Source organism: Atheta coriaria, unplaced genomic scaffold (assembly GCF_025399875.1).
Source record: "Atheta coriaria isolate IRGN ID8LTWV9N9 unplaced genomic scaffold, Caltech_Dcor_3.1 hic_scaffold_6_pilon, whole genome shotgun sequence".
Classification (NCBI taxonomy): domain Eukaryota; kingdom Metazoa; phylum Arthropoda; class Insecta; order Coleoptera; family Staphylinidae; genus Dalotia; species Dalotia coriaria.
The window spans coordinates 15,241,619-15,255,052 of record NW_027045448.1 but is presented as its reverse complement, the minus strand read 5'-3'; the positions used below and the strand labels follow the sequence as shown (position 1 = coordinate 15,255,052).

The 13,434-nt window shown below is 34.1% G+C and overlaps 1 protein-coding gene across 3 annotated transcripts in view; it reads left to right on the top strand.

Annotated features, from left to right (window-relative positions):
- The window catches only part of LOC135794159 (angiopoietin-related protein 2), a 43,529-nt gene that overhangs the window by 10,312 nt on the left and 19,783 nt on the right, over positions 1–13,434 (top strand). The window contains exon 1 of one of the 3 annotated variants that reach the window (XM_065305333.1): positions 6,563–7,113. The exons of the other annotated variants lie outside the window; for them this stretch is intronic. Coding sequence (XP_065161405.1) covers positions 6,902–7,113 — 212 coding nt within the window. The 5' untranslated portion in view covers positions 6,563–6,901. Of the gene's footprint in view, positions 1–6,562; positions 7,114–13,434 lie in introns of those variants that run through there. 3 annotated transcript variants of the gene reach the window in all.

Genomic DNA, 13,434 nt, shown 5'->3' with positions numbered 1-13,434 from the left:
ATTAAAATATTAAAATATCCTTTAAAGTCGCGACTAAAATCAAGTTTTAGAATAAATTGTAGCAAAATACTTGAATATTTGCCCATAAATCACTTCTCCCTTAAATTGTCTTTCTAATGATACCTCGCTGAATATTCTGCGGCTTTTAAGTCTTGAGTTATACCGCCACACGTTCCAAATGTCTTGTCATTAATGCCTCTGGGTGATTTACTATAATAATCGTCCGAACGCGCTCACAGAGTCTAATTATGCAAAATTGGCGATGACTCGAGGTGTTACAACTGTTACAATCCGCAATAATTCAATTTCGCGCGGTCATTAATACCGTAATCAACGCCGGCGTGACGTTTGGTTTTACCAAAACCCATGCGCTGCGATAATTGCCTTTCGATTCCGTATTTATTTCAAACAAGCACCACTTTTTTCCTCATCGCGTTGAAAAGTGCTCTCACTTTTTGCAATCATTATTATTTGGCTGGTTAATTGAAGTTTGCCATTACTGTTGACATGTAATTTCCGGCAGAGAAACAATCTGGAACAAATTATCAAAAAAAGTTAAGTAAGTATAGTTTTTACTCCAGTTCATTACACATCTACTCAAATATTGTGTGTTTGATTTTCAATTCCTTAGGCGGAGTAAAATTGATATAAATCTCGCTGAGGTATAAGTAAAGTAAAAGCTGAAAGGAAACTCAAAGAAGGAAAAAACACTTGTTACATATGACATTTTGCTCGAAATAGCCTGAAACTAGGAAGAGTGATTGTTGTTGTGAGTTATTTACGAAAACTACTACGCTTTGATCTAATAATAGGACACAATAAATGTCGTTTTTGTTTTTTTGATAAACCAATATTTATCGTAGCTTTCTTTGATTAGAAATTGAATCGCCAGTAGAGCACACAATATTTTCGCATTAAATGCTTTCTAATTGTGTCCTTTTATGTCTCTTTGGTTGCTCACTGTTTTAATCATATTTCACTTTCGGTTTTTAAAAGTTTTAAGTGCTCCGCGCGAAACCGAATCGGCAATAGTGCAGAAACGCAACATGCACACCGCGAAAACAAAAAATGCACGATAAATATCTTACCTACATTATTCGAGTAAATAAAGTGCAGTAAAGCACGAGCACTAGCCGAAAATAAAACATTTGAAAAGTGAGAGCACTTTTTTCACTTTCCTAGTATTACATGCGGCGGCATCGACTGCAATTTAACGTAATGACTTCTTTCCGATTTAATCGTCGAATCACTTTTACTGTGAACAATTACAAACAATAAAAGCTGCTCATTTGACGCGTGTGACGTGTGGTCAAATAAGTAAACATTTTCACACTTTATTGTTGGCTTTACTGTTGGGCAATATAAGTTGCGCATATGTGCGTTTTCTATGATCATTTAATTAACATTTAATTAAAATGTATTCATATAATGTTATCATCAATCTGCGTGTGTGTATTATTAATCGAGGGAATTGTTAATTTGACTTTTTGGAAACAATGAAATTCAACGCGTTGTAAAATGATAAATTTGTTGTTAATTAAGCGCGTGCCAGTTAATGAACTAAAATTTCTTCAATTATTTTGTTTCTCCGCCACAATAGATAGTTACTACATATTTATAACGTGTGAAGAAAACAGATAAAAGTCAAAGTCACCCATCTACTCTAGAACAAACAACTGAATGCCAAGAGAAAGAAATTTCTAATTGCTCCGGAATATTATTATGATTGTTGAACGAACATTATGCTAATTACAAGCGACTCGGCTGTGTAGGTAATTTGCGCAAAATATTAGCGTCGCCCACGCTCGACTTTTTATTGCGCTTGCTCTCGATGTATCGATAGAAAAAATATTAACAAAACGTTAACCCGACACCAAACTGTGCGCGCCGGCGAATTGTGGGTGTTTAATATGTCTGCGCGCGCTCGAAACTCAGGTGTTAAATTTGTTGTCACCAGCGGCGATACATAAAAACATACAGAGCATTACAAAAAATCAAATCACAGCATTAAAATCAATTTCTAGTTTGATTTAATTTAGTTTCAAACACTTTTTGTGGTTTAGATTTAAAATTCGCGAATCGTACGTGCAAGAAATATTAATTTACTTGGTTTTTACCGTTGTAAATTATTACTTCTGAATGGGTAACACATGTTTCATTTTAAATGTCAAAATAACATTTATCTAAACTGAAAAATTAGATTTTTTCACCTCTAAGCTCCGCCTAGTATGATTTGCGCTATTGCGCATGCGCAGTACACTCAAAAAGTTTAAGAATGTACCCAGAAGCGAAAGAAAAAGTGCGCACAGTAGGACGATGAAAGATGTAATCGATTTGCACGATCCACCGTTCATTTCTACGTTTCGATTTGAATAAATCGATAAAATCAATAAATCGCCGAAGCGATCGATCAAATTTACCGCCGGTAAATGTTCAACTGTGGCGCACGTCGCACGTTTTCGAATTTGTTCCCGCAATTCATCAATTTAACGCTCTATGACTTTGAAACAATTTAAATTAAATTAAGCGCTTTTTTGCGTGTAATTTTTGAGGTTAAATTAAATTCTTGATTAGTTTCGGGCACGAAAAGTGAGCAAATGTCATCTTGGTTCACATAAACTTGCTTTGTGCTTTCTATTTTCGCGTACTGCTCGTATCTTGCTGTGCAGCACGCATAATTATTATTATTAAATTCTAACAAAATGGAAATTGAATGTGACCCACTGTGTTCGCATTGGATGTTTAATTCTCATTGTTTATTCTTTGGTGTTCCCTCGTCCCAACGCATTATTTATTACTCGCATTGCTTGAATGGCGTGTAAGCAGAGGTTAATTTTCATTTAATTAACATTTAAACGAGACAAGAGACATGATTGAATTGTTAAGGGGATTATATTGGTGAAAAATTAATCAAATTAACTTCAATCATCTATTTAACACCTTTAAAATTTATTTTTATAATAAAAAGTAGTCTATGTGTTATTCTCTTGTATAAACTATATTATTACAAATTTTAATAAAATTGCTTGATTGGTTTTTGTGTTATTGAGACACAAACATACAAACTTTCACATTTTTACTATTAAACACGTAATGTTACCCCTTAAGTGAATCAAATACGCACCGTACAATAAAATAAAAACATCTCAATGACAAATTGTCATTGTTATTCACTCATTCATAGCAATAAATTAATTACTTAGAATAAAATAAAACAAATCAAGTTTTATTGTGGTTCTTTGTGTGAGAAAATTATATTGTTGTGCAATCTAATCAAGAAGACAATTATTTTGACGGTCGTTGAATAGGAATCATTTACAACACACAGCAGCTGATTTTTATCATCGTTTCGGGTTTTTCTCGGGCGAAAAACGCAACGATTCCAATCGTTGGAACGCGAGTCACGTCCACATCAGTCACGTACCAACAAAATAAATCAGACATTTCACTCGTTCTGCTGCGCATTTTCAACTCTCTGAAATATCTTACAAACTCCAACTTTAGTTATGTTTTTATTCAATTAGACGCGATAAATATGCGGTTTGCAGACGACGAAAGTCAAAAGTCACACGATTTACGACTCATTTACAAAACGGACAAAACGGTGCAAACCTGTTCTGTGGTCGGTGGAGATAAATTAAAAATTAAATAGAGATTAACGCATTTTGAATTAGAGATGATCGGTGTGTGTGCAGTTATGATGAGAATCATTATAAATTCGTGCTCGTCACAGGCCTTGTTCCAGTTTCGGATGCTTCCCTTTTGGAATCTTGCAGTTGTTGCAGTAGTTGCAGCTCGTGAGTTATCGTAATAAGCAATAAATGAGACACGAGACATTACAAATGATTTCGCAGTTGTGCGGCGTCGTGAAAAGCTCTCGAGACATCTCTTCAAACTCAAAATGGACACAGAACGTGACTGAAATTTCGGAATTTTAAATTGCGATGCTAATTTTTCGCTATGACGCAAAAATTATTGTAACTAATATTATAATTGCGAATGTAGTGCTTTTGGTATGTTTGTGACACCACTACGCATAAACCACTAAATTAATTTTGATAAAATTTGGTTTGGAGATAGTTTGGACATAGGAGAATAACATAGGCTACTGCATGTTGCAAAAATAAAACTTACAGGGTGTTAAAAATAGTTTGTAAGTTTGTGCAACGAAAAATATGCTTATTGAAGATGATCGCCGGTATTTACGTATTGAATATTGCACATATAAAATAAAGAAATGCCTGTTTGCGTGGAATTTACCGAAAAACAGTTTTTCCTCAAGTTTTTCTTAACTGAAATAAAATTTTTCTTTCAAGTAACTTTCTACCACCAGCAATTATTTAATAACATAATAAACATCATTTTACGACTGTGACGCGCATTTGATGGCTGTATTTGTCCGATAATTTAAACAATTTTGTAGTTATTGCAATTGCAGGATGAACGCACGACGTTTGATTAATGCCCCGTAATTACATTCATCAGCTACCGGTGATGTCGGGAGTGATTACCTATTAACATACAAACTGCAATCAAATAACATGTGTTGGAAATGTTACGAAAAGTGCCATCGAAAGACAGGAACTCATCGGCGTCGCATGTGCGTGCCGCGCGCGAATATAACGCAAATGTCGCGGGTAATCATCATCGATGGCAGTAGTTTTCGCGTTTGGCTTTGCATGTGCTAATTGCGACATTCAATACACAATCTACGACAATTTCGACAAATGTTAAGGAAATCAATAGGGATTACGGCATAATGCAAGCGCCAACAACTTTCAAATTTTGTTCATATTTAATTTTTAAATTTACAACTCGTTAAGCGACATAATCTTGTATTTTTCTTCAAAAATTTGATTTATTTTAATAGTTATTAATGGTGCAGTTAGTATTGAGCACCTTAGCGCCATCTAGAATCAAATTACATAACTATTACTATCATAAAATCTTCATACAACCTTTCATCCCATATTTTGCACATTTCCAAGTAAAATTTTACAACAAAAAGCAGCCTATGTCATTTTTCAAGGTCAAAACTATTTCTATTCAATAATTTATCAAAATTACTTCAGTGGTTTTTCAGTTATTGAGCAACAAACATACATCTATCCACACTAATAGGATATGCGTGAAATCAATTTACAACTCAATTACCTCCTGTGTTATTTATAATTATTATGCAATAATATCATCGTTATTGAATATAATTGTCATGTTATACAACCGTGACAATATAAATTTTTTATTTTCTCATTTTTATGCGATTAACGCGTTTTAATCGCGAGAATGGCCATAAAAACCATCGCGGTGTTCTACATGGGTTGCACACACGCGGATTAATAACTTATTATTATTAATTAACGCCGTGTGCCACTGACGCTTACATAAGCGCGGTTTTTATCAACGTAATTAGAATTATTTTATTGAATTTCGATGGGGCAATGTATTAATGCGACATTAATGGCTTTTGTTTATTCGAAACATGCAATTAATTATGATATTAAACATTAATTTTAAAACTAGAGCAAACAGAACATTTGCATTAACAAAAGTAAATTTGTATTAAATAATTTCAAGTAAATTCTAATAAAATTTAAGTAAATAGTTTAAAATTGTTAAAAATTTTTGAATTTCAAGTTTAAATGATTAATTTTTATGGCTAAATCAAAATGGAAAATAATGTAATAATTGCAGTTTTAATTTTAAGTAAATATTTTATCGTTTTGAGTGGTTAGCGACCCATAGCCTCGAGCTACCCTCGACAACTGGTCATGTTTCATGCTATTAATGATACGCTGCTGAGATTGCTAGTCGTAGTTGTCGATTTAGTTCAATTGGAGTTTTTGAACGAAAACCGCTTCGGGTGCGCACCGCGATGGCGCAATGTTGTAATTAGCGCATTACTGTCGCACTCGTACCACTCACACATTCGATGCCGGTTGGCATATTAACATTTTAATTTTGAATCTAACATTTCACACATTTCACTTTTACATCAAAAGAAAATGTCATCACCTAAATTCTAAATTATTGCCAATAGAGGGCGCTATGTGTATGATTTGCACTTTATATAAAAATCTAAACTAAAATTAGAAAAATATGTTTGTTTGTGTCGTTTTCAAGCAAAAACCACCAAACCAATTTTGATAAAATTTGGTTTGGACATATTTTGGACTTAGGAGTATAACATAGGCTACTGTATGGTGCAAAAATATAACTTACAGGGTGTAAAAAATAGTTTACAAATTTGTGGAACGAAAAAGATAAACAAGTAAACAAGTTAAAGAAGTTAAAAACAAGTAATTACTCAAGCAATAAAATAATTATCAGCCGCGGATAATTATTAAATACCAAATTGCAATAAAATACAATTAAATTATCGTTTGATGAAGTGTGCTTTAGTATCGAGTGTGTAATTTGTTGTTTCTGACGCTCCCTACAACGTCTGCGTCGTGTCTACCGCCGGTGATGCTCGTGCACACACTCATCTTGCGCGAATCTCTGAATGAATGCTCTTCCATATCCTCACAGTCTCTTGCACCTGCACGGCGTACGGCAGCAGGACGCCCGTTTACCGTGCGTGTGTGTCCCTGCCTTCCTACCTACCGTCGAAGAGTGAAAGTCTTCGCTTGGCAGCCGCACCAGCACCACTCTTGCACTCTGACGCCGCGACTCTTTCGGAACGGTAACGGCGCAGACTACTTCTCCGCAGAGTAGTACAACACACACTTCGCGTAACACGTGCCAAATCGCAAGGATAATAATAAGGATATTTTTATTCACATCCACGTTTTATCATTCAAAAAGGACTGTTGACGAGTTTAAAATTACAAGTTCAGTGCGCAGTGACTGATAATTTGTGTGTTTTGAGGATTTTTCGAATAAAATTTTTTGGGTAACCATGAGGGGTGCCATCGGGTGCCTGCTCGTGGTGTTGTGCGCCGTTGGTGTGCTCGCCACCAGGCAACAACAACGTCTACCCAGGACTAGTGCTGGTCAATTGGCCGCTGCCGCCGCCGCTCAGAATAAAACCTCGGCGCAGCTTAGAAGCACTAGGACCATTTCGTCCACGATTGGACCGCCTCCAGGGCGAGGATCTAGCAGTCGAACAAGGTAAAAAATTAAGCAAGATTTTAAATCGTGTCAAGGAGTTTGCGAAAATTTAAATATTTTTACACAACTTTCAACCCACGATTTTTTATCGGAAGAAAATTTAGATTTCTACTCTAATGCAGCACAAATGAACGATAATTAAGCACGCCGTAGAAGTAATTAGCGTGTCGCCATGCATTTGAGAGTTTGTTGACATAAATTCGTATTTAATTATGATCTCAGGCAGAAATTTTAATATTCGGCCGGGTGTAGATAGTGGTTTTTTGGCAGGTTTTTATTATGCGATAAAATATGTAACATTTTTGCTCGCGCGACATGCGAATTTTCAATTAAAAACGTATTTACGAAAAAAATTATGTCACCGTGTCTCGTGAATGGTGCAGGGGCAACAACATGCTGCTTGAAAGCGAGAAGAACTTTCCGTTTCTGCATCGCATGTAAATAAAACGCGCAATAAAGACGTGTTTAAGCCAACACTCGAGCCGCAAGTGTCGTGAAATGAGATATTCTTCGCGTTTTGTGCACGTTTTTATGCTACACTTATTCGCTCAGCTATAGAAAGACAAAATATGACAAAAGACAACTTTATATTCTGTTGTACGCACTGGGAATGATATTATCTTGATTGTGATGCGATGTAAAACGATAAGTTTTGTTTGCTTTGTCATGCTATGGTTAACAAAGTGTAAAACAAGTGGAAACCCTTTTACAGTTTTAGATATTTCTTTTTTTTTTCTGTGTAATTTGCACATTTTGCCGTTAGGGTCGAGTTTTCATTGCTGAAGGAACTTCGGAGGCTTGTTTGACAGGGTTCCCGTGGGCCGATTTTAATGATTTTGGGTTTAATCGATGCCTTTTAGTCTGATCTCGATTTTAAGCTTGAATTAATTTGATTTTTGATGCATTTTTCTTAGTATTCTTGCATTTTATGGGCGCTATGGCTATTTTCAACTTCAATGGCTTATAATTTTCAAAATACACACGCCATTTTTAAATTTATTGCATTAATTGATTCTGTATTTAATTCTCTTTTGAATAAGGTCTCAATTGTCATTCTAGGACTAAAAGTACCGAAGTTATTCGCGTTTAAAATTTGAATTTCAACAAATTTTCTTTTTACGACACATTTTCTGTCAATTTTTGTCAAAGTGCCGAAAAAGTTGAAATAAAAAATAAAATAAAAGTGAAATATAGGATGTGGCAATCATGTTACTGTTACGGCACATCAAAGCGTAAGCATTTAACACTCTTCTCTCGGATTGCGCGATGATATCAATTAATAAAACTCAATAATCTGTGTAATCGCGCCGATCGAACATCAAATCAAATCAAATATTGGAATGAAATGTGTGCTCGAGTTTAGCGTGTGCGTGTAGGCTGGTGCGCGCACCAACATCCATTGCGAAATGCCGAGTTTATTGCACGTTCCGAGATCTAAATTTTACTAGAAAGTTGTCTGATTTTAGAGTGCAACACGGCCGCCGTTTAGATTTACATTCGGCCGCGATACCTATACTTTGCTAGAGCGCATAAATAAATCGGAAACATTTTTCGACATCATGCAGCAGCACTACAATTATTAATCATTTCAAATGGTATCAACGTGTGCATAAATATTAAATTAATAAGTTTATTAGTTTTGTTATTGCTTATTACAGCCGAGCGCGACGCGATGAAAAATGTCCACGATTAGGTAATAATTTCGCTCGGCTCTAATCACAACTGGAGATATTCAAGTTTGGGGATTAAATTTACATTTATAAATAAATAATTTTCTCCGATTGTTACATAAAAATTACCAATGTTTTACGTTTTAAACTAGTTTAAGGACAATGGAAACGGAAATTTGGAAAGATTGAATTTTTACCGATTTTTACATACTTTGATTGATTTATGAGTGTATTGATACAAATATTCATTCAGAATATGCTAATTAAATGCGTCGTCCTAGAATCCGGTCAACAGTCTAAGATTTATAATTACTACTCTCATTTGTGTCGATAATTGCATTGCAGTAGTGAATAGTTTGGCGCGTGCCGAATTGTAACCTAATTTCGTAAAAAAAAACTACGGCGTTTGCAAGAAACAGGCAATTAAATATTTATTTTTTAATTGGTTGTATAAATAAATGTTAATTAATGCAAAAAAGCGCAAAAATGCCAGAAATAAGGCAATAAACAAATTGCACTCATTTTACGCCTTGTTAGGCCGTGGTTTTGCACGAAAAATATTAAATCTTACACTTTGTAGCGTTTATTAAACAATGCACTCATAAAAAGTGCAAAAATCGCTCCAGTTTTATGTAAACACGCGTGCGAAATATTTCTATCCGTTTACTGCAGATTAGTTTTGCTTAGTTATGAGGTTTAGTTACAGTTCGGGGCATTTACAAGAAGAATTAGCGCTGGGGAAGTCGTGGAAGCCGGATCGGAATTTACTTTTACTTTTTTTCGTATAAAACTTGCGCTCGCTTTCCACTCGCAATCGCAAGTGTCCAGCACTTCACTGCGCTCGAATTGTTTCTAAACATTTCTGCGGGGCACTCGAAACCAATCTGAATACTTTGTTATGAAATTAAGAAATTAACGCGCGATTAATCCTCGATCATTTTCGCCGATCGTGCGCTGATGATCATTTGCGCAAAGTGTAATTAATAATAATGGCACGTAAATAAATTCATTCAGAAATGATAGTTGCGCAACTATTTAATAACAATCCGAATTTAATTTTTCGGCGCACGCAAACCCGAAATGCGCAAAATGTAAAATGATCAATTATAGAAGCGACGTTGAGCATAAAGATTCACCAAGTGTTGTTTATTATTGCTTGCTGGCTACCAGCGGAATATTTTACGGCGCAACACATATTATAATGGCATTAGTAACATTTAATTTCATTTAATATCGACGCACCGCGCAAAATGAAAGGTTTTTTGAGGTTTAAAGAGTTGAATACATTTGAATTTTGAATGCGGTTGGTGAGCGTATGTTACGGCGGTACAGCTTACTATTATAATGTCAGACCTCTTCGCTTTTTGCCAGGTTGTCGTGTGTTGTAATTAAACATTTCCTTTAATTGTGCTGTACGTCGAACTATCGGCCTTTCAACGACTGTTTGGTTACAATTCTAATGGAAATTATATAGTAGGTTTCGATATAAATGCAAAAGTATGGGTTTTGTATGTTTGTTCTTCGATAAGTCAAAAACTACTCAAGTAATTTTGATAAAACTTGGAATAAAGATAGATTTAATTCTAGAAAAGAACATAGACTAGTTTTTATCACAAAAATTTTTACTCAAAGGGTGCAAAAAGGGGTTATCATTACATAATTCGAATTTAGATGGCGTTAATATGTCACAAAACACTTTGTAGGATATAATTTATATCTACATTTATTATGATGACACTCTGGAGATTGTTGAGTTATTATATATTAAATTATTATAAATATAAGTTATAAATGCAACGAGGAAACTTTCCTTCTCGTCGCAAGAATAAAAGCTCTTCCTATTTTCATTTTTTCCACTTTAAGCTTTTGTTTGTTTGAATATGTTAAATTATTCTATCCAATTCAATTGAGTAACGCCAGTCGTGATCGGTACTTCACACTTCGTGCACCAGAATACGAGCAGTGCGTGCACGTTCTGATTTAATTATAAATATTAATGAGGCATTATTGGCGCAGGTAGACGCAGACGTAATCTTGTTAGTAACTAAAACGAGATAAAGTGAAATTTTACTCTTTTTTTCTTCAAAATAAAACGCATTTATGTACTTTATGTCGTCGAAAAGATGAGTAACTACACAAGGAAATAAATTGTTGTTACTAGTCGGAAGTAATTAAACACATTGTGTGCGTGGATTAATTAATCATCCAGGAAATAAAAGTTTTCGGTTATATTTTCGCATTTTTTTAAATATTGGCAGACGTCGATGGTGAAATGAATGTCGATTGCATTTCGAAACGCTCTCCGGGTTGTGTTTTTTGTTGTTTGCCGTTTGGTCCAAATTTGGTGCGCGTCGTTTTCGGCTGCTTTTCCTTTTAGACATTAAACAAGCAACCAGCGGGCGAGCGCGCTTGCTTTCGGAAGTCGGACACACACACTCGGCACGCTGAGTACATTAATAAAAGAAATGAGGCGCAACGCATCATTGCATCAAACCCGATGACGGCCACGCCGCGGCGGATAATTTATTTTAAATAATGAGAATCCCCGTGCACGTCGCGCCGGCCAAAAATGGTCACAGTGCGCGAATGCGTGTGGCAAGCGAAGGGAAGTGTGAAAAATTGCGCGCTGATTTATCGCTTATTATACGCTTCGAAATCGGAGGAAATGCTTTCTTTAATCTTGAGATGCGTGAACGACGTGTTAATATGTCAACGTCACCCGGGAGAAGACAAAAGTTAATGATACCCACATATTTTTTGGAGAGAAATGATTTTTGTTAGTATTTTTATTATAAAACTAGCAAGAATTAATCTGATTTTAAAAATTTAAAGAGATTTATAAAATATGGCTAATTGACTATCGTTGGAAATAAAAATATATAAATTTTGTTAATAAACAACAAAATGGCGTTGATTTTAAGAAAAAAGTGCAAATTTTTGATAGAAAAATAATTATTGTTAGTTTTTTTACTTTAAAATTAACAATTTTAGTCCGATTCCAAAAACTTAAAATTTTTATAAAATATGCCTAATTGTCTATCGTTGGAAATAAAAATAAATAAATTTGGTTAATAAACAACAAAATGGCGTTGATTTTAAGAAAAAAAAAATGCATTTTTTCAATAAAAATATTATTTATGTTAGTTTTTTGGTTGCAAAATTAACAATTTTAATCCGATTTTTAAAATTTAAAGAGATTATGAAAATATAACTCATTGACAATCTTTTGGCATCAAAAATAATAAAATTTATTAATAAACATAAAAATGGCGTTGATTTTAAGAAAAAAATACAAATTTTATCTTCAAAATAATTTTTATTACTTTTTTGGCTAAAAAATTAACTACAATGCTATAATGAGGACATTAATATATACTTTATACAAAGATTTATACGTTATACAGAGTTTATCGTTAAAAACAAGGCTACACAGTATTAATACCACTTTTATTAAATTGTGCAACTTTATATCACATTTTTCTATTGCATGCAAATTTAATACCTTCACACAATGAGTTTATATCTCTAAAAAACGTGTATTATTGCATTATTACATGTTCAGCGAAGAACAAACACTTGTCGTTATGCACACACGTGAAATTTACATAATGCCAGATGTAACATGTAATACTTTTTGGACACAATTTTCTTTTAACTGTTTTTACCTTACTTGTAAATTGTAAATTCTTGACCTTTAAAGACGAAAACAAAATCGGAAATGTAATTCTTGTTGACACAGAAATTAATTTGAATTTTTATTTGCTTGTGATTTATGTCTTGAACGATTTTAACCTTAACTGGACATAGAAATATCAAATTTCATAATTTTGCACGCATGAAGCTATTTGTTCAAGGTCTCACATGTTTATATATTTTTTTAATTTATAGACGAGTGATGAAACACAAAATTACTGAAATATTTCAATTTTTATGACTTGTGCTCATCAAAATAATTTTTTCTAAATAAGTTTCTCTTAAAAACACTTAAATTTCTCGCTTTTTGTTATTAATTAAACAAAAATGGGCATAGGTGTAATTATGCAATCAAGTAATAAGTGTTTTATGATGTGCCTTAAACACTTAAATCATACGTTAAACTTTGTTTAAGGTTTTGTTGTCATCGTCCACCTACGCTTTTTTTCTATTTTTAAGTCTATATAGTTTCTCTATGTAATTAAAAGCATAACCGAAGAGCAAACAACGTTTTTGTATGTTTCAACAACGTGATGACGATATTTGTTCAATATTTACACTCACAGTTCCTCGTTTCGAGTGTGTCTTGGAGTGTTTCATAAAACAATTGCATGGTGTCAAATAAACGAGCAGGAAATGTAAATGTAAATGTACGTCCTAATTGATTGCCGATAGAGTGTCGAAAAGGGAAAGCGAATGCGCGAATGCATAAAACTAGGCTTTGTTTTTCCTGCAAATGCGCGAAATGAATGAATGCACGTTGATAACAAAGACGAATGTGTAAAATGAGTAATGATGTATGTTTCACACTTTTGTGCAGTGCAAAATACAGTGTGGAGAAAACCGCGGCAGTGCAAATGGTTTTTCACACATGCGGCGTAATTTTATGCGTGCAAATTACTTGATTTACAACAAGTGCAAAAATTTCTGCCGTTTTACGACATTATTATACAATCTG